The sequence below is a fragment of the Chamaea fasciata genome, unplaced genomic scaffold (genome assembly GCF_029207755.1).
Source record: "Chamaea fasciata isolate MVZ Bird 193981 ecotype frontalis unplaced genomic scaffold, bChaFas1.0.hap1 SCAF_548, whole genome shotgun sequence".
In the NCBI taxonomy this organism is placed as follows: Eukaryota; Metazoa; Chordata; class Aves; order Passeriformes; family Sylviidae; genus Chamaea; species Chamaea fasciata.
In genome coordinates, this window is record NW_027094633.1 from 1 (window position 1) to 26860 (window position 26860).

The 26860-nt window shown below is 60.2% G+C and overlaps 1 protein-coding gene across 2 annotated transcripts in view; it reads right to left on the reverse strand.

Annotated features, from left to right (window-relative positions):
* Positions 1-3560: 3560 nt before the first annotated feature.
* Positions 3561-26860, reverse strand: part of LOC136305638 (DNA-directed RNA polymerase II subunit RPB1) — a 40509-nt gene continuing 17209 nt past the window's right edge. For both annotated transcript variants that reach the window (XM_066208943.1, XM_066208942.1), the window contains exons 10-29: positions 25763-25973; positions 24356-24565; positions 23351-23519; positions 22316-22410; positions 21265-21468; positions 19920-20142; positions 19165-19348; positions 18345-18516; positions 14546-14651; positions 13209-13414; positions 10949-11173; positions 9927-10173; positions 9291-9391; positions 9105-9209; positions 7923-8105; positions 7498-7701; positions 6991-7177; positions 5916-6029; positions 5499-5648; positions 3561-4802 (exon numbers count right to left, since the gene is read on the reverse strand). In XM_066208943.1, coding sequence (XP_066065040.1) covers positions 3646-4802; positions 5499-5648; positions 5916-6029; positions 6991-7177; positions 7498-7701; positions 7923-8105; positions 9105-9209; positions 9291-9391; positions 9927-10173; positions 10949-11173; positions 13209-13414; positions 14546-14651; positions 18345-18516; positions 19165-19348; positions 19920-20142; positions 21265-21468; positions 22316-22410; positions 23351-23519; positions 24356-24565; positions 25763-25973 — 4453 coding nt within the window. In that variant the 3' untranslated portion in view covers positions 3561-3645. The remainder of the gene's footprint in view (positions 4803-5498; positions 5649-5915; positions 6030-6990; positions 7178-7497; positions 7702-7922; positions 8106-9104; positions 9210-9290; positions 9392-9926; positions 10174-10948; positions 11174-13208; positions 13415-14545; positions 14652-18344; positions 18517-19164; positions 19349-19919; positions 20143-21264; positions 21469-22315; positions 22411-23350; positions 23520-24355; positions 24566-25762; positions 25974-26860) is intronic.

The window sequence follows — 26860 nt, forward strand, 5'->3', positions numbered from 1 at the left end:
GGGATGTTTTGGGGTGTTTTAGGGTGATTTGAAGGGGTCTCGGGGTGATTTAGGGATGTTTTGGGGTGTTTTAGGGTGATTTGAAGGGGTCTCGGGGTGATTTAGGGATGTTTTGGGGTGTTTTGGGGTGATTTGAAGGGGTTTCGGGGTGATTTAGGGATGTTTTGGGGTGTTTTAGGGTGATTTGAAGGGGTCTCGGGGTGATTTAGGGATGTTTTGGGGTGATTTGAAGGGGTTTCGGGGTGATTTAGGGATGTTTTGGGGTGATTTAGGGATGTTTTGGGGTGTTTTAGGGTGATTTGAAGGGGTTTCGGGGTGATTTAGGGATGTTTTGGGGTGATTTAGGGATGTTTTGGGGTGTTTTAGGGTGATTTGAAGGGGTCTCGGGGTGATTTAGGGATGTTTTGGGGTGATTTGAAGGGGTTTCGGGGTGATTTAGGGATGTTTTGGGGTGATTTAGGGATGTTTTGGGGTGTTTTAGGGTGATTTGAAGGGGTTTCGGGGTGATTTAGGGATGTTTTGGGGTGTTTTGGGGTGATTTGAAGGGGTCTCGGGGTGATTTAGGGATGTTTTGGGGTGTTTTGGGGTGATTTGAAGGGGTTTCGGGGTGATTTAGGGATGTTTTGGGGTGTTTTAGGGTGATTTGAAGGGGTCTCGGGGTGATTTAGGGATGTTTTGGGGTGTTTTGGGGTGATTTGAAGGGGTCTCGGGGTGATTTAGGGATGTTTTGGGGTGTTTTAGGGTGATTTGAAGGGGTTTCGGGGTGATTTAGGGATGTTTCGGGGTGATTTGAAGGGGTCTCGGGGTGATTTAGGGATGTTTTGGGGTGTTTTGGGGTGATTTGAAGGGGTCTCGGGGTGATTTAGGGATGTTTTGGGGGTGCGCGGGGGGCTCTCACCATTTGCAGCCTCGCAGGAAATTCTCGGGGCGCTGCGCGAATTCCTCCCGCGCCCCCCAAACCTCGTAGGGGGGGCGGCCCAGCTCGTACGGGGGGAACCTGCAGAGAGAGGGGGGGGGGGGCGTCAGCGACCCCCTCCCCAAAATGAAAAAAACCCCAAAAAAACCCTCTCGGAGAGCCAAAGAACCCCCCTCCCCCCCAAAAAAAATAAAATCCCCCCCAAAAAACTCACTCGATGGGCGGGGCCGAGTCCTGAGGGGGCGCGGGGACCCCCGGAGCGGCCGCGGGGGGAGGGGCGGGCTCCGAGCCCCCCCCGAACCCCCCAAAATCGTCCTCAAAAAACCCAAAATCTTCCCAAACCCTCCCCCCGCTCCCGCCACAGGGATCGCCGCCCGCGGCCTCCGCCATGACGCGGCGAGGTCACGCCCCCCTCGGCGTCCGCGCGCTTTTCTCGGCCACGCCTCTACGTCCATATATGGAGAGAGGCGCGTTGCTGTTGGCTCCTCCCCCCCTGTGGGCGGGGTCTCGGCGTTTCCCGCCAAGAGGGGACTGGCGCGGTTCGGGATCCTGGAGCGGGATCCCAAAATCGGACCCAAAAGGGGTTGGATGGAGCTGGGGGACCCCAAAATGTCACCTGAGGGGGTCCAGGGCTCCGGGGGACCCCAAAATGTCACCTGAGGGGGTCCAGGGCCCCGGGGGACCCCAAAATGTCACCTGAGGGTTTGGGGGTGCCTAAAGGGGGTCCCCGGAGTGGCTGTGGAGCAACCAATGGGCCGCCATGACCCAACCATGGTCACCGTGACTTAACCATGACCGTTGTCACCCAACCATGGCCGCCATGACCTAACTATGGCCACCACCACCCAACCATGGCCACCGTGACCCAACCGTGGTCACCACAACCCAACTACAGCCATCACAACCCAACCACGGCCACCACCACCCAACCACGATCGCTATGACCCAACCATGATCACCACGACCCAACCATGGCCACCATGACCACCATGACCCAACCATGGCCACCATGACCCAACCACGGCCACCATGACCTAACTATGGCCACCGTGACTTAACCATGATCACCATGACCCAACCATGGCCGCCATGACCTAACTATGGCCACCACCACCCAACCCTGGCCACCGTGACCCAACCATGGCCACCATGACCCAACCATGACCACCATGACCCAACCATGGCCACCACAACCCAACTACAGCCACCACCACCCAACCACGATCGCTATGACCCAACCATGATCACCACGACCCAACCACGGCCACCACAACCCAACCATGGCCACCGTGACCCAACCATGGTCACCGTGACCCAACCATGGCCACCGTGACCCAACCACGGCCACCATGATGTTCCACCACAACCCAACCATGGCCACCATGATGTTCCACCACAACCCAACCACGGCCACCATGATGTTCCACCACAACCCAACCATGGCCACCATGATGTTCCACCACAGCCCAACCACGGCCACCATGATGTTCCCCCACATCCCCCTCAAGGTCCCCAGGGCCACCACACCCCGGGGGGATCTCAGAGGGGAGTCCCAGCAGGGTGGGGCCACCGCAGGTGCCCAGGTGTGTCCAGGTGTCCCCAAGTGAGGGGGTTTGGGGTGTCCCCCTCCCCCCCAAAAAGAGCCGCAGGTGAAAACCAGTAAAACTTTTATTAATTTCCCCCAAAATTCCAAATCCCCCGAAATTCGCTTCCCCTCCTCCCCCCCCTCAACAACCCCCGAAAGTGAAAACAGCAAAATAAAGGGGGTGGGGGAGGGGCAAATGACCCGCCCCCCCCCGAACCCCCAAAACCGCCACCGAACACCCCCCAGCCCCGCCCCCACCCCCCGTCCCCATTAATTAACAATTCCCATAAATTACAGCCCCCCCCCACCTGCCCCTCCCCCACCCCAACTGGGGGTTGCCCCCTCTGAACTTGGGGGTCCAGTTGGATTATGGGATTCCCCCTCTGAACTCGGGGGTCTCTCCAACTTTGGGGGTGACCCCAATTTAGGGGACACCCCAGACTGAGCCGCCACCACCTTCTGGTGTCACCTCCCGACTTGGGGGGTCACCCCAACAGTCGGTGGGGACTTTGGGGGGCGACAACCTGTCCCCACTGGAATTTGGGGGTGACAACCCCAACCCCGTTTCAGTTTGGGGGGTGACGACCCCGTCACCATTGGGGTCACCCCCAAGAAGACCTGTGGGGTGACAACCCCGTTCCCATAGAAATCCGGGTGTCACCCCCACGGCCTGTGGGGTTTTCGGGGGTGACAAAAACCCCGCGCCCCATTGAAACTTGGGGGTCACCCCCAGAGCCTGGAGAGGTTTTGGGGGGGTGACCCCGTATGGACGTGGGGGTTTGGGGGGTGACAACCACCACACCCCCAAAAGAATTTTGGGGTCACCCCCACAGCCTGCGAGGGTTCAGGGGGGTGACAGCCCCGACCCCACACCCATGTGGGGGTCACCCCCACGGCCTGGGGGGTTTGGGGGGTGACGACAACCGCGTCCCCACATCGATGTGGGGTTTTTGTGGGGTGTGACAACAACCCCGACCCCACAGATCCCACATCGATGTGGTGGTCACCCCCACGGCCTGAGGGGTTTTTTTTTGGGGGGGAGGGTGACAACAACCCCATGCCCACATCGATGTGGGGGTCACGCCCACGGGCTGGGGGGTGTTGGCGGGGTGACCCCCTCGCCCCCCCAGTCCCCGCGGGCGGCTCAGTTGTCGTCGTCGCTGTCGTCGGGGCTGATGGCCGGGCTGGTGAGGCTGTAGGTGGGCGACGTGGGGCTGTAGCCGGGTGACGTGGGGCTGTAGGTGGAGCCCTTGGGTGACGTGGGGCTGTAGGTGGGCGAGGTGGGGCTGTACTTGGGCGAGGTGGGGCTGTAGGTGGGCGAGGTGGGGCTGTACTTGGGCGAGGTCGGGGTGTAGACGGGCGAGGTGGGGCTGTAGGTGGGCGAGGTGGGGCTGTACTTGGGCGTGGTGGGGCTGTAGGTGGGCGAGGTGGGGCTGTACTTGGGGGACGTGGGGCTGTACTTGGGCGAGGTGGGGCTGTACTTGGGCGACGTCGGGGTGTACTCGGGGGAGCTGGGGCTGTAGCTGGGGCTGGTCGGGGTGTACTTGGGGGACGTGGGGCTGTAGCTGGGGCTGCTGGGGCTGTAGCTGGGGCTGCTGGGGGTGTAGGTGGGCGACTGCGGGGTGTAGCGGGGGCTGGACGGGCTGTAACTGGGCGAGGTGGGGCTGTAACTGGGCGAGGTGGGGCTGTAACTGGGAGAGGTGGGGCTGTAGTTGGGCGAGGTCGGGGTGTAGTTGGGGCTGGTGGGGCTGTAACTGGGAGACGTGGGGCTGTAACTGGGAGAGGTCGGGGTGTAGTTGGGGCTGGTGGGGCTGTAGTTGGGAGAGGTGGGGCTGTAGCTCGGGGAGGTCGGGCTGTAACTGGGCGAGGTGGGGCTGTAACTGGGGGAAGTGGGGCTGTAACTGGGAGAGGTGGGGCTGTAGCTCGGCGAGGTGGGGCTGTAACTGGGCGAGGTCGGGCTGTAACTGGGAGAGGTGGGGCTGTAACTGGGCGAGGTCGGGCTGTAACTGGGAGAGGTGGGGCTGTAGCTGGGGGAGGTGGGGCTGTAGCTCGGCGAGGTCGGGCTGTAGCTGGGCGAGGTGGGGCTGTAACTGGGCGAGGTGGGGCTGTAACTGGGCGAGGTCGGGCTGTAGCTGGGCGAGGTGGGGCTGTAGTTGGGCGAGGTGGGGCTGTAGCTGGGCGAGGTGGGGCTGTAGCTGGGGGAAGTGGGGCTGTAGCTGGGGCTCTGCGGGGTGTAGCCGCCCGGTGACCGCGGCTCGTAGGCGGGGGACGTCGGGCTGTAGCTGGGGGACATGGCCCCACCTGCGGAGAGGACACACGGACGTCACCAGGGGGTCGGGAGGGTGTTGGGGGAGCTCAGTTGGGTGTCGTGGGGCTGTTGGAGACACCCTGGAGCCCTCTGGGGTGGTGTCGGGGTGTCGTGGGGCTCAGTGACAGTGTTATTGGGCCGGGTTGGGGTGTCTCAGGGTGTTGTTCGGGCCCACAGGGTGTTGTTGGTTATCTTGGGGTGTTACAGGTTGGTCGGGGTGTTTCAGCCTCTTTTAGGGTGCAGTTAAGTGTGTTTTAAAGGTGTCTGGGGTTATTTGGGGTTGTTCCAGGAATATTTTAGAGTGTTCCAGGGTGTTGTTTAGGGTTACAGGGTGTTTCGGGTTATTTCAGGCTGTTCCAGGGTGTTGTTTAGGGTTACAGGGTGTTCTGGGTTATTTCAGGGTGTTTCAGGGTGTTGTTTCGGGTTCCAGGGTGTTTTTCGGGTGTTTCGGGTTATTTCAGGGTGTTCCAGGGTGTTTTTCGGGTGTTCTGGGTTATTTCAGGGTGTTTCAGGGCGTTGTTTCGGGTTCCAGGGTGTTTTTCGGGTGTTCTGGGTTATTTCAGGGTGTTTCAGGGTGTTGTTTCGGGTTCCAGGGTGTTTTTTCGGGTGTTTTGGGTTGTTTCAGGGTGTTCCAGGGTGTTTTTCGGGTGTTTCGGGTTATTTCGGGGTGTTTTTGGGGCTGTACTCACCGGGAGAAGGGATGTAGGGGCTGGAGGGTCCGGGTGACCCCGGCGAGCCGGGCGTGGGCGACCAGGCCGGGGAGTAACCGGGGCTGAAGCCGGAGGCGTCGGAGGCGGCGCTGGGAGAGAAGCCGGCCCCTCCCGGGGTCATCCCGCTGCCTGTGGGGGAAACGGGGGCTCAGGGGGATCCCAAATCCAACCCAGGACCCCCCAAAACCCCACCCCAGAACACCCCACACCGCCCCCAGGACACGGAACCGACCCCCCAAACACACCCCCCACCCCAGAACCTTCTAACCCACCTCAGAGCTCCCCCCGCCCCAAAACCACCCCGATTCACCCCCCAGCGTAGCCCAGGACAGCCCGAATTCCCCATTTTACACCCCAAACCCCCTCCCAGTCCCTCCCAGTGCCCCCCAGACTCACCCACGCTGGGGGACCAGGCGCCGTAGGCCGGGGTGGCGCCCTGGTTCCAGGGGGTCATGGCCGGGGACATCCCCCCCATGGGGCTGGGGGCCGAGCCGAAGAACATCCCGGTGGCTGTGGGGACAGAGGGGTCAGGGGCACCCCAAAAATCGGGGGGGGATGTCAACATCTGGGGCACCCCAAAATCCGGGGGACGTCAACAGCTGGGGGACACCACGTGACCGGGGCTGGGACACGTTGGTGGCCACGGTGACATTGGGGGCGGGGGGGGTTTGTGTCACCACCCCTGGGGTGTCCCCAACTCCTCCCTCATGGACTCCAGTGCCAGAGGAACCCCAAAATCAGAGGGGAACCCCAAAATCCCAGGTGTGTCCCCATCTTCCCGAGAGGACCCAGGTGACCAGGACATGGTGACAGTGGTGGCCACGGTGATGTTGGGGGTCTCCGTGGGTGTCCCCAACTCCCCCCTTGGAGGACCCACACGTTCCAGTCATGGCGGATCCCAAAATCTGTGCGAACCCCAAAACCTGGAGCTGTCCCCTCTCGCCGTGGGACACCCAAAACCACGATGACCTCGAAGGTCTTTGTGTCACCACCCGTGGGGTGTCCCCAGCTCCTCCTGAGGGAGCCAGGCCACCATTCCCAAGGGCTGTCCCTGTTTACCCAGGCTGTCCCCGTGTTCCCGGGGCTGTCCCCGTGTTCCCGGGGCTGTCCCCATGTTCCCAGGGCTGTCCCCGTGTTCCCGGGGCTGTCCCCGTGTTCCCGGCTGTTTCCCACGGCTGTCCCCGTGTTCCCGGGTGTTTTCCTGGGGCTGTCCCCATGTTCCCGGGGCTGTCCCCGTGTTCCCGGGGCTGTCCCCGTGTTCCCGGGGCTGTCCCCGTGTTCCCGGCTGTTTCCTGGGGCTGTCCCCATGTTCCCGGGGCTGTCCCCGGGTGTTTTCCCGGGGCTGTCCCCGTGTTCCCGGGGCTGTCCCCGTGCTCCCGGCTGTTTCCCGCGGCTGTCCCCGCGTTCCCGGGGCCGTCCCCGTGCTCCCGGCTGTTTCCCGCGGCTGTCCCCGGGGGCTCTGGGGACTCACGGCCGCCGACGCCGAGCCCGGGCAGGGCGCTGGGGATCTCCATGCCGTGTTTGCATTTCTCGGCGTCCAGCAGCAGGTCGAAGCAGCCGGTGCCGGCCGGCGCCAGCTGGCCCAGCATGATGTTCTCGGACACGCCCTTCATGGGGTCGCTCTCGCCGTGGGCAGCTGCCTCCATCAGGACGTCCACCTGACAGGAGGGACACCCCGAAATCAGCCCCGAACCCCTAAATCCATCAAAACCCTTCAGAACCCTCGAAAACCTTCCCCAAGATGCTCCGTTTGCGGCCCCAAATCCACTCTCCCACCCCAAATCCCACCCCATCTCCTCCAAGGAGCGCTTCACGAGGGGCCCGGTGTCCTGGCGGTTGACGCCGTGACAGGTGACACCCATGAGGTGTCCCCTTGATGTCACACTCCATAAAACCACCCCCGAACTCCAAACCTCAAACCCCAAAGCCCAAATCCCACCCCAAAGCCCAAATCCCGCCCCAGTTCCCGTTCCCGCACCGTCTCCTCGAAGGAACACTTCATGAGGGGCCCGGTGTCCTGGCGGTTGACGCCGTGCCGGGTGATGGCCATCAGGTGTCCCCTGGAGGTCATGGTGTCGCACAGCAGCGCCAGGTGCCGGTAGTTGACGTAGGAGCCGTCGAAGGAGATGACGTGGTAGAGCTCCCGCTCCAGCGCCTTCCGCACGGCCTCGATCCCCAGCACCTGCCCGGGGCGTGCCGCAGGTGAGGGGCTGGGAGTTCCCCAAAATCCAGGGGTGGGGATTCCCCCAAAACCCAAGAGTTTGGGAATCCCTGAGATCCACAGGGTTGGGAAGGGGCTGGTGGAGATCTCCACCGTGAGAACCCAGGTGTGTCCCTCACCCCCAGGTGTGTCCCTCTCCCCCAGGTGTGTCCCCAGGTGCGTCCCCAGCCCAGGTGACTCACGGTGAAGATCTCCACGATGTCGTTGGACGTGGTCCTCACGGGGTCCACGTCCTTCTCGCTCAGGACCCTCATGAGGCTGACGCCGTCCGTCTCCAGGATCCACTCCTGCAGCGCCTTGAACTCCCCATCCTCCGTGATGATGATCTTCTTCTTGTTGTCCGTCTGCGGCAGGTGCATGTACACCTGGCCAGGTGGGGACAGGGGGTCACCACGGGGTCCCCAGGGGTGTCCTGAACCTTCTAAAGGTCTCTTAGAACCTCCTGGAGAGCTCCAGGTGCTCCTCAGGACCCCCAGAGAACCTGGTGGTACTCCAAGACCTTCTCAGGTGCGTGTACACCTGGCCAGGTGGGGACAGGGGTCACCACGGGGTCACCAAAGGTGTCCCAGAGCTTCTAAAGGTCTCTGAGAACCAAAAGTCTCCATGGAGGGCTGCAGGTGCTCCTCAGGATCTACCTGGAGATCTGGAGCCCTTCAGAGCACCCAGGTGATCCAGGGACCTTCTCAGGTGCCCCCAGGGACCATCTTGGACCTTCTAAAGGTCTCCTGGAACTTTCCAAAGGTCACCATGGAGCTCTCCAGGTGTTCCTGAGGACCTGCTGGACCTCTCCAGGTGTCCCTGGGGACCTCCTGGACCCCTCCAGGTGCCCCTGGGGACCTCCTGGACCCCTCCAGGTGTCCCTGAGGACCTCCTGGACCCCTCCAGGTGCCCCTGGGGACCTCCTGGACCCCTCCAGGTGCCCCTGGGGACCTCCTGGACCCCTCCAGGTGTCCCTGAGGACCTCCTGGACCCCTCCAGGTGCCCCTGGGGACCTCCTGGACCCCTCCAGGTGTCCCTGGGGACCTCCAGGACCCCTCCAGGTGTCCCTGGGGACTTCCTGGACCCCTCCAGGTGTCCCCAAGGCCCCACCCAGGTGTCCCTGGGGACCTCCTGGACCCCTCCAGGTGTCCCTGAGGACCTCCTGGACCCCTCCAGGTGTCCCCAAGGCCCCGCCCAGGTGCCCCTGGGGACCTCCTGGACCCCTCCAGGTGCCCCTGGACACCTCCTGGACCCCTCCAGGTGCCCCTGGACACCTCCTGGACCCCTCCAGGTGTCCCTGGGGACCTCCAGGACCCCTCCAGGTGTCCCTGGGGACCTCCTGGACCTCTCCAGGTGTCCCCAAGGCCCCGCCCAGGTGTCCCCACCTTGCTGATCTGCTCGATGCCCTGCAGGGTCATGTCGGTCAGCATGTTGGACTCGATGCAGCGCAGGAAGACGTCGTCGTCCATCTTGTCCACCACCTCCTCCTCCTGGAAGGTGGACACGGGGCAGGTGAGGCCCAGGCCACCTCGGGTGTCCCCTCAGGTGTGCCCTCAGGTGTGCCCTGGCACCTCCTGCATCTTGTTCTCGTCGCTGTTCATGATGCGGATGCGCAGCACCAGCTTCTCGGCGTTGTCGTCGTTGAAGATGCAGTTGAGGTCGTCGCCGAAGCCTGGCCGGGGTGGGGACAGGGTGAGCCCCCAGCTGACGGCACCCAAGGGACCCTCGGGGTCGGGTGGGAAGGGTCACAGATCCGCCAGGAGCTCCCGGAGCTCGCCAGGCTCATCCCAAAAGCTTCTCAGGTGACTTCAAAACTCAGCCAGGTCACCACAAACCATCTCGAGGTCCCACCCCCCGAACCCTCTGCAGATCACCTCGAACCCTCTCAGGGCAACCCAAAGATCCTCCAAGCCCACCCAGCATCCCCCCAAAAGCTCCTGAGGTGCCTTCAAACCCTCCCCAGATCCCCCAAACACACTCCAAACCCTCCTCAGATCCCCCAAACCCCTCCAGGTGCCCTCAAACCCCCTCCAGGTGCCCTCAAACCCCCTCCAGGTGCCATCAAACCCCCTCCAGGTGCCCTCAAACCCCCTCCAGGTGCCCTCAAACCACCTCAAACCACCTTTAGGTCCCTCAAACCCACCCCAAACCACCCCAAGCCCCCTCCAAGGCCTCCCCCGTGCCCCTCCCCAGCCGGGCCGGCGCACCGGCGTTGATCTTCTCGGCGATCTGCTCCATGGTGAGCTTGCGGTCCGTCATGTGCTTGCGGTCGAGCTCGACGCGCAGCAGCCAGGGCGAGATGCGGCTCACGTCGAAGTCGGGCATCTCGTAGTAGACGTTGACCCACTCCTGGTCCTCGGCCACCACCGTGCTCTGCGGGTTGGGGTCGTAGTAGATGGCCGTGTTGGCCGTCACCTTGCGCAGCGTGGTGTGCTCCAGGCGGCACAGGATGTCCTGGGGGGACAGGGGGACGCTCAGGGGACACTCGGGGGACACTGGGGACAGTCAGGGGACATCGGGGACAGTCAGGGGACATTGGGGACATTGGGGACACACAGACACTCAGTGGACATGGGGACATTTCAGACACTGGGGACATTGGGGACACTCAGGGGACACTGGGGACACTCAGGGGACACTCAGGGGACATTGGGGACATTGGGGACACTCAGGGGACACTCAGGGGACACTCAGGGGACATTGGGGACACACAGACACTCAGTGGACATGGGGACATTTCAGACACTGGGGACATTGGGGACACTGGGGACACTCAGGGGACACCGGGGACACTCAGGGGACATTGGGGACAGACAGGGGACATTGGGGACACTCAGGGGACACCAGGGACACTCAGGGGACATTGGGGACACTGAGGACACTCAGGGGACATTGGGGACAGACAGGAGACATTGGCGACACTCAGGGGACACCGGGGACACTCAGGGGACATTGGGGACACTGAGGACACTCAGGGGACATTGGGGACACGCAGGGGACACCGGGTGTGGCGCGCTCCAGGCGACACAGGATGTCCAGAGGGGACAGAGACCCGGGAACATCAAAGACACGGGAACACAGAGGGGACACAACCCCGCAGCCCACCCCACACCGCCAGGAACGCCCCAAACCCACAACTCCTCCCAGTGTCCCCGAGACGTCCCCGGGGTGTCCCCGAGGTGTCCCCGGGGTGTCCCCGAGGCGTCCCCGGGGCGTCCCCAGGCGCCACCTTGGCGCGCTCGGCGTCGCGGGCGCTCTGGCCCAGCAGGAAGACGGTCAGCGATGGCGTTTTGGGTTTCTTGGAGATGTTGATGAGCTCCTTGAGGCGCGGCACGCCCAGGGTGACGTTCTTGGCCGACACGCCGGCGTAGTGGAAGGTGTTGAGGGTCATCTGAGTGGCCGGTTCGCCCAGGGACTGCGCGGCCAGAGCGCCAACCATCTCGCCGGGGTGCGCCTGCGGGGACACGGGGACGGCGGAGTGACGCGGATGGGACAGGAACCGCAGGGGTGACCCCAAACCCGCCAGCAGGGACCCCAAACCCGCCAGCAGGGACCCCAAACCCGCCAAGTGACCCCAAACCCACCAAGTGACCCCAAACCCGCCAAGTGACCCCAAACCCGCCAGCAGGGACCCCAAACCCGCCAGCAGGGACCCCAAACCTGCCAAGTGACCCCAAACCCGCCAAGTGACCCCAAACCCACCAACAGGGACCCCAAACCCGCCAAGTGACCCCAAACCCGCCAGCAGGGACCCCAAACCCGCCAGCAGGGACCCCAAACCAACCAACAGGGACCCCAAACCCGCCAACAGGGACCCCAAACCCACCAACAGGGACCCCAAACCCACCAAGTGACCCCAAACCCGCCAAGTGACCCCAAACCCACCAACAGGGACCCCAAACCCGCCAAGTGACCCCAAACCCGCCAAGTGACCCCAAACCCGCCAACAGGGACCCCAAACCCGCCAAGTGACCCCAAACCCGCCAGCAGGGACCCCAAACCAACCAACAGGGACCCCAAACCCACCAACAGGGACCCCAAACCTGCCAACAGGGACCCCAAACCCGCCAGCAGGGACCCCAAACCCGCCAGCAGGGACCCCAAACCAACCAACAGGGACCCCAAACCCGCCAACAGGGACCCCAAACCCACCAACAGGGACCCCAAACCCACCAAGTGACCCCAAACCCGCCAAGTGACCCCAAACCCACCAACAGGGACCCCAAACCCGCCAAGTGACCCCAAACCCGCCAAGTGACCCCAAACCCGCCAACAGGGACCCCAAACCCGCCAAGTGACCCCAAACCCGCCAGCAGGGACCCCAAACCAACCAACAGGGACCCCAAACCCACCAACAGGGACCCCAAACCTGCCAACAGGGACCCCAAACCCGCCAGCAGGGACCCCAAACCCGCCAGCAGGGACCCCAAACCAACCAACAGGGACCCCAAACCCGCCAACAGGGACCCCAAACCCACCAACAGGGACCCCAAACCCACCAAGTGACCCCAAACCCGCCAAGTGACCCCAAACCCACCAACAGGGACCCCAAACCCGCCAAGTGACCCCAAACCCGCCAAGTGACCCCAAACCCGCCAACAGGGACCCCAAACCCGCCAAGTGACCCCAAACCCGCCAGCAGGGACCCCAAACCAACCAACAGGGACCCCAAACCCGCCAACAGGGACCCCAAACCCGCCAACAGGGACCCCAAACCCACCAACAGGGACCCCAAACCCGCCAAGTGACCCCAAACCCACCAACAGGGACCCCAAACCCGCCAAGTGACCCCAAACCCGCCAACAGGGACCCCAAACCCCCCGATCTGACCCCAAACCCACCCTAGACAACCCCAAACCCCCCAGATCTGACCCTAAACCCCCATATCTGACCCCAAACCCCCCAGACCTGACCCCAAACCCCCCAGACCTGACCCCAAACCCCCCAGATCTGACCCCAAACCCCCCAGACCTGACCCCAAACCCCCCAGACCTGACCCCAAACCCCCCAGACCTGACCCCAAACCCCCCAGATCTGACCCCAAACCCCCCAGACCTGACCCCAAACCCCCAGACCTGACCCCAAACCCCCCAGACATGACCCCAAACCCCCCAGATCTGACCCCAAACCCCCCAGATCTGACCCCAACCCCCCAGATCTGACCCCAACCCCCCAGACCTGACCCCAAATCCCCCAGATCTGACCCCAAACCCCCCAGACGTGACCCCAAACCCCCCAGATCTGACCCCAAACCCCCCAGAGATGACCCCAAACCCCCCAGACGTGACCCCAAACCCCCCAGATCTGACCCCAAACTCCCAGACCTGACCCCAAACCCCCAGATCTGACCCCAAACCCCCCAGACGTGACCCCAAACCCCCCAGACGTGACCCCAAACCCCCCAGACGTGACCCCAAACCCCCAGATCTGACCCCAAATCCCCAGACCTGACCCCAACCCCCCCCAGACGACCCCAAAGCCGCTCTCACGATGGCCTGGTTGAACTTGGACTCGATCTCGCCCAGCAGCCAGTCGAAGGCCTCCCCGCTGAGGCGGAACTCCTCCACCATGCGGCGGCTGCAGAGCGTGGAGCGCAGGTGGATGTTGAAGAGCAGCGTGGCGTTCTCCTGCGCCTGCCGGCTCAGCGGGTCCTCCCCGTTCACGATCACCAGCTTGCGGCTCAGCTCCTTCACCCCTGCGGGGACGGCGGGCTCGCAGGGGGGCCAGAACCTTCCAGAGCGTCCCCACACCCGTCCCGGCTTCCTGAGGGTCTCCAGAACCTTCTAGAACATCCTCCTGGCTTCCTGAGGGTCTCCAGAACCTTCCAGAGCGTCCCCACACCCATCCCGGCTTCCTGAGGGTCTCCAGAACCTTCTAGAACATCCTCCTGGCTTCTTGAGGGTCTCCAGAACCTTCCAGAGCGTCCCCACACCCGTCCCGGCTTCCTGAATGTCCCCAGAACCTTCCAGAACATCCTCCCGGCTTCTTGAGGGTCCCCAGAACCTTCCAGAGCGTCCCCACACCCGTCCCGGCTTCCTGAGAGACTCAAGGACCTCCAGAACCTTCCTGACGAACCCCAGACCCATCCCGGCTTCCTGAGGGTTTCCAGAACCTTCCTGAAGGACCCAGGGACCTCCAGGACCTTCCTGAGGGACCCAAGAACCTTCCTGAGGGACCCAAAAACCTCCAGGACCTTCCTGAGAGACTCAGGGATCTCCAGGACCTTCCTGAGGGACCCAAGAACCTTCCTGAGGGACCCAAAAACCTCCAGGACCTTCCTGAGAGACTCAGGGATCTCCAGGACCTTCCTGAGGGACCCAAGAACCTTCTTGAGGGATTCAAGGACCTCCAGGACCTTCCTGAGGGACCCAAGGACCTCCAGAACCTTCCTGAGGGACCCAAGAACCTTCTTGAGGGATTCAAGGACCTCCAGGACCTTCCTGAGGGACCCAAGGACCTCCAGAACCTTCCTGAGGGACCCAAGAACCTTCCTGAGGGATTCAAGGACCTCCAGGACCTTCCTGAGGGACCCCAGACCCGTCCCGGCTTCCTGTGGGACCCAAGGAGCTCCAGAACCTTCTTGGGGGTCTCCCCAACCTCATCAGAGCGTCCTGAGGGTCCCCAGGACTCCCCAGGACTCCCCTGGGGTCCTTGGAGTCCCCTCAGAACCTTCCTGGGGGGCTCAGGGTGGTCCCAAGTCCCCCCCGGGACCTTCTTGGGGCTCCCCACGTGTCCCCCGGGAGCTTCCCGAGTGCCTCGGCGGGTCCCAAGCCCCCCCAGATGTTCTCCAGGGGTTTCCAAAGGGGTCTGGGGGTCGCCCACTCACCCTCCACCACCTTGACGGGGTGCAGGTCCGAGGGCAGCCGCGAGTTGATGTGGAAAATCTTCTGCGCGTTCCAGATCATGCGCAGCAGGTTACAGGGGAGCACCACCTGGGGGGTGAAAAACGGGGTCAGAGGTCAAAAAGGGGAGTCGGGAACTCCAGAAATGGGGTTGGAAAACCCAAAAATGGAACCGGGAACCCCAAAAATGGGGTCGGGAACCCCAAAAAATGGGAGTCGGAAACCCCAAAAATGGGGTCGGGAACCCCAAAAAATGGGAGTCGGAAACCCCAAAAATGGGGTCGGGAACCCCAAAAATGGAACCAGGAACCCCAAAAAATGGGGTCGGGAACCCCAAAAATGGAACAAGGAACCCCAAAAATGGAGTCGGGAACCCCAAAAATGGGGTTGGAAAACCCAAAAATGGAACTGGGAACCCCAAAAATGGAACCGGGAACCCCAAAAAATGGGATTCGGGAACCTCAAAATGGGGTCGGGAACCCCAAAAATGGGGTCGGGAACCCCGAAAATGGAGCCGGGAACCCCAAAAAATGGGATTCGGGAACCTCAAAATGGAACCAGGAACCCCAAAAGGGAGTCGGGAACCCCGAAAATGGAGCCAGGAACCCCAAAATGGAGTCGGGAACTCCAAAAAATGGGAGTCGGAAACCCCAAAAAATGGGGTCGGGAACCCCAAAAAAGGGGGTCGGGAACCTCAAAAATGGGGTCGGGAACCTCAAAATGTGGTCAGGAACCCCAAAAAATGGGGTCGGGAACCCCAAAAATGGAACCAGGAACCCCAAAATGGGGTCGGGAACCCCAAAAAATGGAACCAGGAACCCCAAAATGGGGTCGGGAACCCAAAAAATGGGAGTCGGGAACCCCCAAAAAAGGGTCGGGAACCCCGAAAGTGGAGCCGGGAACCCCAAAAATGGAGCCGGGAACCCAAAAAAATGGGAGTCGGGAACCCCAAAAATGGAACCAGGAACCCCAAAATGGGGTCGGGAACCCCAAAAATGGAACCAGGAACCCCAAAATGGGGTCGGGAACCCCAAAAAATGGAACCAGGAACCCCAAAAATGGGAGTCGGGAACCCCAAAAATGGAACCAGGAACCCCAAAATGGGGTCGGGAACCCCAAAAAATGGGAGTCGGGAACCCCAAAAATGGAACCAGGAACCCCAAAAAATGGAACCAGGAACCCCAAAATGGGGTCGGGAACCCCAAAAAATGGAACCAGGAACCCCAAAAATGGGAGTCGGGAACCCCAAAAATGGAACCAGGAACCCCAAAATGGGGTCGGGAACCCCAGAAAATGGAACCAGGAACCCCAAAATGGGGTCGGGAACCTCAAAAATGGAACCAGGAACCCCAAAATGGGGTCGGGAACCCCAAAAAATGGGGGTCGGGAACCCCAAAAAAAATGGGATTCGGGAACCTCAAAATGGGGTCGGGAACCCCAAAGAGAGAGTCGGGAACCCCAAAAATGGAACCCGGAACCCCAAAAATGGGAGTCGGGAACCCCAAAAAATGGGGTTGGGAACCTCAAAAATGGGGTCGGGAACCCCAAAAATGGAACCAGGAACCCCAAAATGGGGTCGGGAACCCCGAAAATGGAGCCAGGAACCCCAAGATGGGGTCGGGAATCCCAAAAAATGGGGTCGGGAATCCCAAAAAATGGAGCCGGGAACCCCCAAAATGGGGTCGGGAACCCCAAAAAATGGGGCCGGGAACCCCAAAAATGGAGCCGGGAACCCCAAAAATTGGGTCGGGAACCCCCAAAATGGAACCAGGAACACCAAAATGGGGTCGGGAACCTCAAAATGGGGTCGGGAACCCCAAAAATTGGATCAGGAACCCCAAAATGGGGTCGGGAACCCCAAAAAATGGAACCAGGAACCCCAAAATGGGGTCGGGAACCCAAAAAATGGGAGTCGGGAACCCCCAAAAAAGGGTCGGGAACCCCGAAAGTGGAGCCGGGAACCCCAAAAATGGAGCCGGGAACCCAAAAAAATGGGAGTCGGGAACCCCAAAAATGGAACCAGGAACCCCAAAATGGGGTCGGGAACCCCAAAAATGGAACCAGGAACCCCAAAATGGGGTCGGGAACCCCAAAAAATGGAACCAGGAACCCCAAAAATGGGAGTCGGGAACCCCAAAAATGGAACCAGGAACCCCAAAATGGGGTCGGGAACCCCAAAATGGGGTCGGGAACCCCAAAAATTGGATCAGGAAGCCCCAAATATGGGGTCGGGAACCCCAAAATAGTCAAGACCCCCCAAAATGGATTCAGGAACCTCGAGAAGGGGGGTCAGAGGTCAAAACCAGGGGTCAGGACTCCAAACAAACGAGGGTGGGAAACCCAAAAACGGGGTCAGAACCTTAAAAGGGAGTCAGAGGTCAAAGATGGGGGTCAGACCCCCGAAACTGGGGGGCCTTGGCGGGATTTTGGGGAGACCCAGGTGGGTTTTGGGGTGCCCAGGTGGGTTTTGGGGTGTCCCGGGTGGGTTTTGGGATGTCCCGGGTGGGTTTTGGGGTGTCCCGGGTGGGTTTTGGGTGCCCAGGTGGATTTTGGGGTGTCCCAGGTGAATTCTGGGGTGCTCAGGTTGGGTTTTGGGGTGCCCCAGATCGATTTTGGGATGTCCCAGGGGTTTCTGGGGTGTCCCAGGTTGGATTTTGGGGTGCCCAGGTGGATTTTGGGGTGCCCAGGTGGATTTTGGGGTGCCCAGGTGGATTTTGGGGTGCTCAGGTTGGATTTTGGGGTGCCCCAGGTGGATTTTGGGGTGCCCCAGGTGCGTTTTGGGCTATCTCGGTCAGGTTTTGGGGTGTCCCAGGTTGGATTTTGGGGTGCCCAGGTTGGATTTTGGGGTGTCCCAGGTGAATTCTGGGGTGCCCAGGTGGATTTTGGGGTGCCCAGGTGAATTCTGGGGTGCCCCAGGGGTTTCTGGGGCGCCCCAGGTGGATTTTGGGGTGCCCCAGGTGGATTTTGGGGTGTCCCAGGTGCGTTTTGGGCTATCTTAGTCAGGTTTTGGGGTGTCCCAGGTTGGATTTTGGGGTGCCCAGGTTGGATTTTGGGATGTCCCAGGTGGATTTTGGGGTGTCCCAGGTGGATTTTGTGGTGCCCCAGGGGTTTCTGGGGTGCCCCAGGTGGATTTTGGGGTGTCCCAGGTGAATTCTGGGGTGCCCAGGTGGATTTTGGGGTGTCCCAGGTTGGATTTTGGGGTGTCCCAGGTGAATTCTGGGGTGCCCAGGTGAATTCTGGGGTGTCCCAGGTTGGATTTTGGGGTGTCCCAGGTGGATTTTGGGGTGCCCCAGGTGGATTTTGGGGTGCTCAGGTTGGGTTTTGGGGTGTCCCAGGTGGATTTTGGGGTGTCCCAGGTGGATTTTGGGGTGTCCCAGGTGAATTCTGGGGTGTCCCAGGTGGGTTTTGGGGTGCCCAGGTGAATTCTGGGGTGTCCCAGGTTGGATTTTGGGGTGCCCCAGGTGGATTTTGGGGTGTCCCAGGTGCGTTTTGGGCTATCTCGGTCAGGTTTTGGGGTGTCCCACGTGGATTTTGAGGTGTCCCAGGTGGATTTTGGGGTGCCCCAGGGGTTTCTGGGGTGCCCCAGGTGGATTTTGGGGTGCCCCAGGTGGATTTTGGGGTGTCCCAGGTGCGTTTTGGGCTATCTCGGTCAGGTTTTGGGGTGTCCCAGGTTGGATTTTGGGGTGTCCCAGGTGGATTTTGGGATGTCCCAGGTGGATTTTGGGGTGCCCCAGGGGTTTCTGGGGCGCCCCAGGTGGATTTTGGGGCGGGTCCCGGTGTCACCTTGCTGTCCCCGGTGGGGAAGATGACCCGGAGCACCTCCCTGTCCTCGCGCATGCGGTCGAACTCGCGCTCCAGCTCGTTCTGGATGTGGGCGTTGGACAGGATGTCCTTGACCAGCTCCTCCTGCAGCGTCCGCCGCAGCGCCCGCTCGTTGGTGTAGTCGAACTTGAACCTGGGGGGGGACACGGGGACACCTCAGGGGACACCAGAGGGTGGCCCGGGTCAGGCCAGGGCGGCTCGGGGACAACGACGTTTGGGGAAGGTCCCAAAAATGCGACGGGAGAAGGTTGGGGACACCAAGATCCCCAAAATGTGACAGGAGAAGGCTGGGGACACCAAGATCCCAAAAATGATCCCAGGAGAAGGTTGGGGACACCAAGATCCCCAAAATGTATCCAGGAGAAGGTTGGGGACACCAAGACCCCAAAAATGTGTCCAGGAGAAGGTTGGGGACACCAAGATCCCCAAAATGTGTCCAGGAGAAGGTTGGGGACACCAAGATCCCAAAAATGTGTCCAGGAGAAGGTTGGGGACACCAAGATCCCCAAAAATGTGTCCAGGAGAAGGTTGGGGACACCAAGATCCCCAAAAATGTGTCCAGGAGAAGGTTGGGGACACCAAGATCCCAAAACGTGTCCAGGAGAAGGTTGGGGCCATTAAAATGACGCCCACATTGAGGAGGAGCCACCCGCAGACCTCAGGATGTCCCCAACTCCCCGAAGAAGACCCGCAGTGACCTCACCCAGGGTCTCGGACCCCTCCCACGCCCACGCCCCGCCCCAGGCCGCGTCCCCAGGGTGTCCCCAGAGTGTCCCCTCACTTCTTCTCGAAGGCCTTGTTGGAGGGTTTGAGGGTGGCCAGGTTCTGGAACTCGACGCTCTCGCCGGCCAGCCCGTCCTCGCCGTAGCGCAGCTGCACCACCTGGTTGATGGAGTTCCTCACCGTGGCGTCGTACTTGACCATCACCGACTCCATGGACTTGATCAGGCGCCGCTGGATGTACCCTGGGGAGGGGACAACGGGGCTCAGGGGGGACCCTGGAGGCATCTGGGGAGGGTTTGGGGTCTCCAGGAGGCATCTGGGGAGGGTTTGGGGTCCCTGGAGACATCTGGGGAGGGTTTGGGGTCCCTGGAGACATCTGGGGAGGGTTTGGGGTCTCCAGGAGACATCTGGGGAGGGTTTGGGGTCTCCAGGAGGCATCTGGGGAGGGTTTGGGAGCCCCAAGGAGGGTTTGGGGTCTCCAGGAGACACCTGGGGAGGGTTTGGGGTCTCCAGGAGACATCTGGGGAGGGTTTGGGATCTCCAGGAGACATCTGGGGAGGGTTTGGGATCTCCAGGAGACATCTGGGGAGGGTTTGGGAGCCCCAAGGAGGGTTTGGGATCTCCAGGAGACATCTGGGGAGGGTTTGGGATCTCCAGGAGACATCTGGGGAGGGTTTGGGGACCCTGGAGACATCTGGGGAGGGTTTGTGGTCCCTGGAGACATCTGAGGAGGCTTCGGCCGTCCCGTTCTAGGATTCCGGGACTCTGAAGCTCCCGGCGGTGACGCTCTGGGGACGTTTCGGCGGCACTGACCCGTCTCGGCCGTCTTGACGGCGGTGTCGATGAGGCCCTCGCGGCCGCCCATGGCGTGGAAGAAGAACTCGGTGGGCGTGAGGCCGGCCAGGTAGGAGTTCTCCACGAAGCCGCGGCTCTCGGGGCCGTAGTCGTCCTTGATGAAGTGGGGCAGCGTCCGGTGCTTGAAGCCGAAGGGGATGCGCTTGCCCTCCACGTTCTGCTGGCCCACCACGGCGATCACCTGCGGGGAGAGAGGGCCACCAAACCTCCTGAGATCTTCCAGGAGACACCAAAAACCTCCTGAGATCCTCCAAAACCTCCTGAGATCCTCCAAAACCTCCTGAGATCCTCCAGGAGACACCAAAACACCCTGAGATCCTCCAAAACCTCCTGAGATCCTCCAGGAGCCACCAAACCTCCTGAGATCCTCCAGGAGACACCAAAAACCTCCTGAGATCCTCCAAAACCTCCTGAGATCCTCCAGGAGACACCAAAACACCCTGAGATCCTTCAGGAGTCACCAAAACCTCCTGAGATCCTCCAGGAGCCACCAAAACACCCTGAGATCCTCCAAAACCTCCTGAGATCCTCCAAAACCTCCTGAGATCCTCCAGGAGACACCAAAAACCTCCTGAGATCCTCCAAAACCTCCTGAGATCCTCCAGGAGTCACTAAAAACCTCCTGAGATCCTCCAAAACCTCCTGAGATCCTCCAAAACCTCCTGAGATCCTCCAAAAACCTCCTGAGATCCTTCAGGAGACACCAAAACACCCAGAGATCCTTCAGGAGACACCAAAAACCTCCTGAGATCCTCTAAAACCTCCTGAGATCCTCCAAAACCTCCTGAGATCCTCCAAAACCTCCTGAGATCCTCCAGGAGACACCAAAAACCTCCTGAGATCCTCCAGGAGACACCAAAACACCCTGAGATCCTTCAGGAGTCACCAAAAACCTCCTGAGATCCTTCAGGAGTCACCAAAACCTCCTGAGATCCTTCAGGAGACACCAAAAACCTCCTGAGATCCTCCAGGAGACACCAAAACACCCTGAGATCCTTCAGGAGTCACCAAAAACCTCCTGAGAGCCTCCAGGAGCCAAAAAAACCTCCTGAGATCCTTCAGGAGACACCAAAAACCTCCTGAGATCCTCCAAAACCTCCTGAGATCCTCCAGGAGACACCAAAAACCTCCTGAGATCCTCTAAAACCTCCTGAGATCCTTCAGGAGACACCAAAACCTCCTGAGATCCTCCAGGAGTCACCAAAACACCCTGAGATCCTCCAGGACCCACCAAAACCCCCCTGAGATCCTCCAGGAGCCCCCCCCAGACGTCCCCCCGGACCTCCAGGAACCTCCTCCAAACCTGGGAGATGTTGATCTTGGAGCCCTTGGCCCCCGAGACCACCATGGACTTGAAGTTGTTGTACTCGGAGAGGGACTTCTGGGCCGAGGAGCCCGTCTTGTCGCGGGCGTCGTTGAGGATCCGGTTCACCTGGTTCTCGAAGGTCTGCCGCAAGGTGTTGCCCGGGGTGGGCTCCAGCTCGTTGTTGTGGGCCTTCTCGATCACCTGGGGACACCAAAGGTCACCGCCCAAGGGTCAGAGGGGCGCCCCGGACCTCCGCGATGGTCAGAACCAGCTGAGGAGGTCAGGACGTCGCCGAAAAACGCCGGAAAACTTCACAGGAGCCGCCCCAAACCTCCTGAGGTCCTCCAGGAGTGACCAAAAACCTCCTGAGATCCTCCAGGAGCTGCCCCAAACCTCCTGAGATCCTCCAGGAGTGACCAAAAACCTCCTGAGATCCTCCAGGAGCCGCCCCAAACCTTCTGAGGTCCTCCAGACAGCAAAAAAACCCACCTGAGATTCTCCAAACCCCCCTGAGGTTCTCCAGGGACCACCCAAACCCCCCTGAGATCCTCCAGGGACCACCAAAACCCCCCTGAGGTCCTCCAGGGACCACCCTAAATCCCCAGTGGACGCCCCCGTAACTCCTAAAAGCTCCATGAAGTTCCTGGAGGTTCCTCCAAACATCTCAGGAGGGTTTTGGAGGGAGGTGGGACCACCCAGGGAAGGGGTTGAGATGTCCCCAAGGATGCTCCAAACCCCTCCAGAACCGCCCAAAACTCCCCAAAATTTTTGGGGTAGGACACGCCAAAATCTCCCCCCCCCTTGAGGAAACCCCGGGGAGATCCCACCGGAATTCCCGCCGAAATCCCGGAATTCCCCCCGAAATCCCGGAATTCCCCCCGAAATCCCAGAATTCCCCCCAAAATCCCGGAATTCCCCCCGAAATCCCGGAATTCCCCCCAAAATCCCAGAATTCCCCCCAAAATCCTGGAATTCCCCCCGAAATCCCGGAATTCCCCCCGAAATCCCAGAATTCCCCCCAAAATCCCGGAATTCCCCCAAATCCCACCTCGATGACGTCCTGCTTGGCCTTCTTGATGGTGTTCTGGATGTCCTGGTAGGTCTTGGCGTCGGCGATGGAGTCGCCGATGCCGATGGTGTGACCTGCGGGGGGAGGGGACGGTCGGTCGGTGACGCCCGAGGGGACGCCGGGGACGCCTCCCCAGAGCACCTCGGGAGGTGAGAAGAATCCCAGAGAACTCCACAGGGGCCACCAAAAACCTCCTGAGATCCTTCAGGAGCCAAAAAAACCTCCTGAGATCCTTCAGGAGACACCAAAAACACCCTGAGATCCTTCGGGGGTCACCAAAAACCTCCTGAGATCCTTTGGGAGACACCAAAAACACCCTGAGATCCTTCAGGAGACACCAAAACCTCCTGAGATCCTTCAGGAGACACCAAAAACACCCTGAGATCCTTCAGGAGACACCAAAAACACCCTGAGATCCTTTAGGAGACACCAAAAACACCCTGAGATCCTTCAGGAGACACCAAAAACCTCCTGAGATCCTTTGGGAGACACCAAAACACCCAGAGATCCTTCAGGAGACACCAAAAACCTCCTGAGATCCTTTGGGAGACACCAAAACACCCAGAGATCCTTCAGGAGACACCAAAACCTCCTGAGATCCTCCAGGAGCCAAAAAAACCTCCTGAGATCCTCCAGGAGCCAAAAAAACCTCCTGAGATCCTTCAGGAGCCACCAAAAACACCCTGAGATCCTTTAGGAGACACCAAAACACCCAGAGATCCTTCAAGAGACACCAAAACCTCCTGAGATCCTTCAGGAGACACCAAAAACCTCCTGAGATCCTTCAGGAGCCACCAAAAACACCCTGAGATCCTTCAGGAGTCACCAAAAACCTCCTGAGATCCTCCAAAAAAGGGCTCCAAGGACCACCAGGACCTCAAGAACGGGGTCCAAGAGCCCCAGGGCTCCACCAAGTTGGGATCCGAGAAGATCCTCAGGTGACCAAAGCCCCGTGAGATGCCACCAGGGAGGTCGGAGCCGCCCAGGAGCCCCCCAGGAGCCCCCCAGGCCCACCCTCGATGAGCAGCCAGTTGTTGATGACAGTCTGGATGTTGCTGTAGAAGAGGCGCGTGGTGTCGTGGCCCATCTCCAGGTAGGAGATGTGCACCAGGGAGCCGGCCGACGTCCCCAGGGACTTCTTGCACAGGATGCCCATGATGAGCTCCCCGTTCTCCACGATCACCTGGGGGAGGTGCCGGGGGTGGGGTCAGGGGGGCGCGGGGGCGGGGAAATCCCCAAATCCGCCCCGAGCGCCCCAAAAAACAGCCCCGGGTCACCTGGAGGTCGACAGGGATGTCCTAGAGCAGAGCGAGTCCCACCACCAAAGACACCCCAGGTCCCACCAAAGGCACCCCAGGTCCCACCAAAGCTCTTCAGGTCCCACCAAACCACCCTCAGGTCCCACCAAAGGCACCTCAGGTCCCACCAAAGACACCTCAGGTCCCACCAAAGGCACCCCAGGTCCCACCAAAGACACCCCAGGTCCCACCAAAGGCCCTCAGGTCCCACCAAAGACACCCCAGGTCCCACCAAAGGCACCTCAGGTCCCACCAAAGGCACCTCAGGTCCCACCAAAGACACCCCAGGTCCCACCAAAGGCCCTCAGGTCCCACCAAAGCCCCTCAGGTCCCACCAAACCACCCTCAGATCCCACCAAAGGCACCCCAGGTCCCACCAAAGACACCCCAGGTCCCACCAAACCACCCTCAGGTCCCACCAAAGGCACCCCAGGTCCCACCAAAGCTCTTCAGGTCCCACTAAACCACCCTCAGGTCCCACCAAAGGCCCTCAGGTCCCACCAAAGCCCCCTGAGATCCCACCAAAACCTTCTCAGATCCCACCAAAACCTTCTCAGATCCCACTAAAACCCCCTCAGATCCCACCAGAGCCCCTCAGACCACCCCAAAACCCCCTGAGATCCCACCAAAACCTTCTCAGATCCCACCAAAAGCCCCACAAACCACCCCAAAGCCCCCTCAGGTCCCACCGAAGGCCCCCGAGGTGCCCTTCGCCGCCCACCTTGGTGTCCCCGGGGGAGATGTGCTTGTAGGGGCCGCTGTCCTCGTCGTCGGGGTGGGTGCTGTGGGTGCGGATGCAGTTGATGTGGCCGGGGATGATGAGGGAGAAGATTTGCTTCCCCGTCCACAGGGGCCGCGGCTTGAGGATGGCCGGTTGGGGGACCTTCCCGTCCCAGGTGGACAGGAACATCAGCAGGTTCATCACCTCGCCCTGAGGGACACGCCAAAAACTGTCACCGATGGAGAAAAACCCCCAGAGATCCCACCCCAGAACCACCAGAAATCACCACAAACCGCCCCAAAACCACAATGAATCACCAGAAACCACCCCGAGACCACCAGAAATCACCTGAAAACCACCAGAAACCATCAAAATCCATCAGAAATCACCAAAATCCATCAGAAATCACCACAAACCACCAGAAACCACCTCAAAACCACCAGGAACCACCAAAATCCATCAGGAATCACCAAAATCCACCAGAAATCACCTCAAAACCACCAGAAATCACCACAAACCGCCCCAAAACCACAATGAATCACCAGAAACCACCCCGAGACCACCAGAAACCACCTGAAAACCACCAGAAACCACCTCAAAATCCATCAGAAATCACCACAAACCACCAGAAATCACCTCAAAACCACCAGAAACCACCTCAAAACCACCAGAAATCATCAAAATCCATCAGAAATCACCTCAAAACCACCAGAAATCATCAAAATCCATCAGAAATCACCACAAACCACCAGAAATCATCAAAATCCATCAGAAATCATCAAAATCCATCAGAAATCACCACAAACCACCAGAAATCATCAAAATCCATCAGAAATCACCAAAATCCACCAGAAATCACCTCAAAACCACCAGAAATCACCACAAAACCACCAGAAACCACCCCGAGACCGCCAAAAATCACCACAAAACCACCAGAAACCACCACAAACCACATGAACTACTCCATAAATCACCAGAATCTACCCTAAAGCCGCCACAAATCAACCCCAAGTCACCAGAAACCGCCATCAATCACCCCAACCCCACCACGAATCACCCCAAACCCACCATCCATCACCCCAACCCCACCACAAATCACCCCAAACCCACCAGAAATCACCAGAAACCACCACAAATCACCAGAAACCCACCAGAAATCACCCCAAACCCACCAGAAATCACGCCAAACCCACCACAAATCACCAGAAACCACCACAAATCACCCCAACCCACCACAATTCACCAGGAACCACCACAAATCACCAGAAAATCACCATCCATCACCCCAAACCCACCACACATCACCCCAAACCCACCACAAATCACCCCAACCCCACCACAATTCACCCCAAACCCACCACAATTCACCCCAAAGCCCCCCCCGAGCCCCCCCTCCCCCGCACGGACCCTCTCGAGGAAGACGTCCCTCTTGGTGAACTTGCGCACGGCCGTCAGCGTGTCCTGCACGATGCCCATGACGGGCCGGTTGCTCTGGGGGGTGACGATCATCCTGGGCACCATGGCCAGCTCCTGGATCTCCGCCCGCGTCTCCAGCGACTGCGGCAGGTGCAGGTTCATCTCGTCGCCGTCAAAGTCGGCGTTGTAGGGCGTGGTGACGCTGCGGGGACATCGGGGACATTGTGGGGACATTGGGGACATCATTGGGGACATCACTGGGGACATCGTGGGGACATTGTGGGGACATTGTGGGGACATCAGGGACACCATTGGGGACATCGGGGACATCATTGGGGACATCATTGGGGACATCACTGGGGACATTGTGGGGACATGGTTGGGGACATCATTGGGGACATTGGGGACATTGTGGGGACATCGTGGGGACATCGGGGACATTGTGGGGACATTGGGGACATTGTGGGACACTGGGGACATCAAGGACATTGTGGGGACATCGTGGGGACATCGGGGACATTGTGGGGACATTGGGGACATCATTGGGGACATCGGGGACATCACTGGGGACATTGTGGGGACATGGTTGGGGACATCATTGGGGACATCGGGGACATGGTTGGGGACATTGTGGGACACTGGGGACATCAAGGACATTGTGGGGACATCATTGGGGACATCGGGGACATCATTGGGGACATCGGGGACATCACTAGGGACATTGTGGGGACATTGGGGACATCGTTGGGGACATCGTTGGGGACATCGGGGACATCACTGGGGACATTGTGGGACACTGGGGACATTGTGGGGACATCATTGGGGACATTGGGGACATTGGGGACATCAGGGACATTGTGGGGACATTGTTGGGGACATTGTGGGACACTGGGGACATCGGGGACATCGTTGGGGACATCAATGAGGGCAACAGGGACATTGTGGGGACATTGGGGACTTCATTGGGGACATCGGGGACATCGTTGGGGACATTGTGGGACACTGGGGACATTGTGGGGACATTGGGGACACGGGGCGGGTTCATCTCGTCGCCGTCAAATTTTGGGATGTTTTTGGGATGTTTCACCT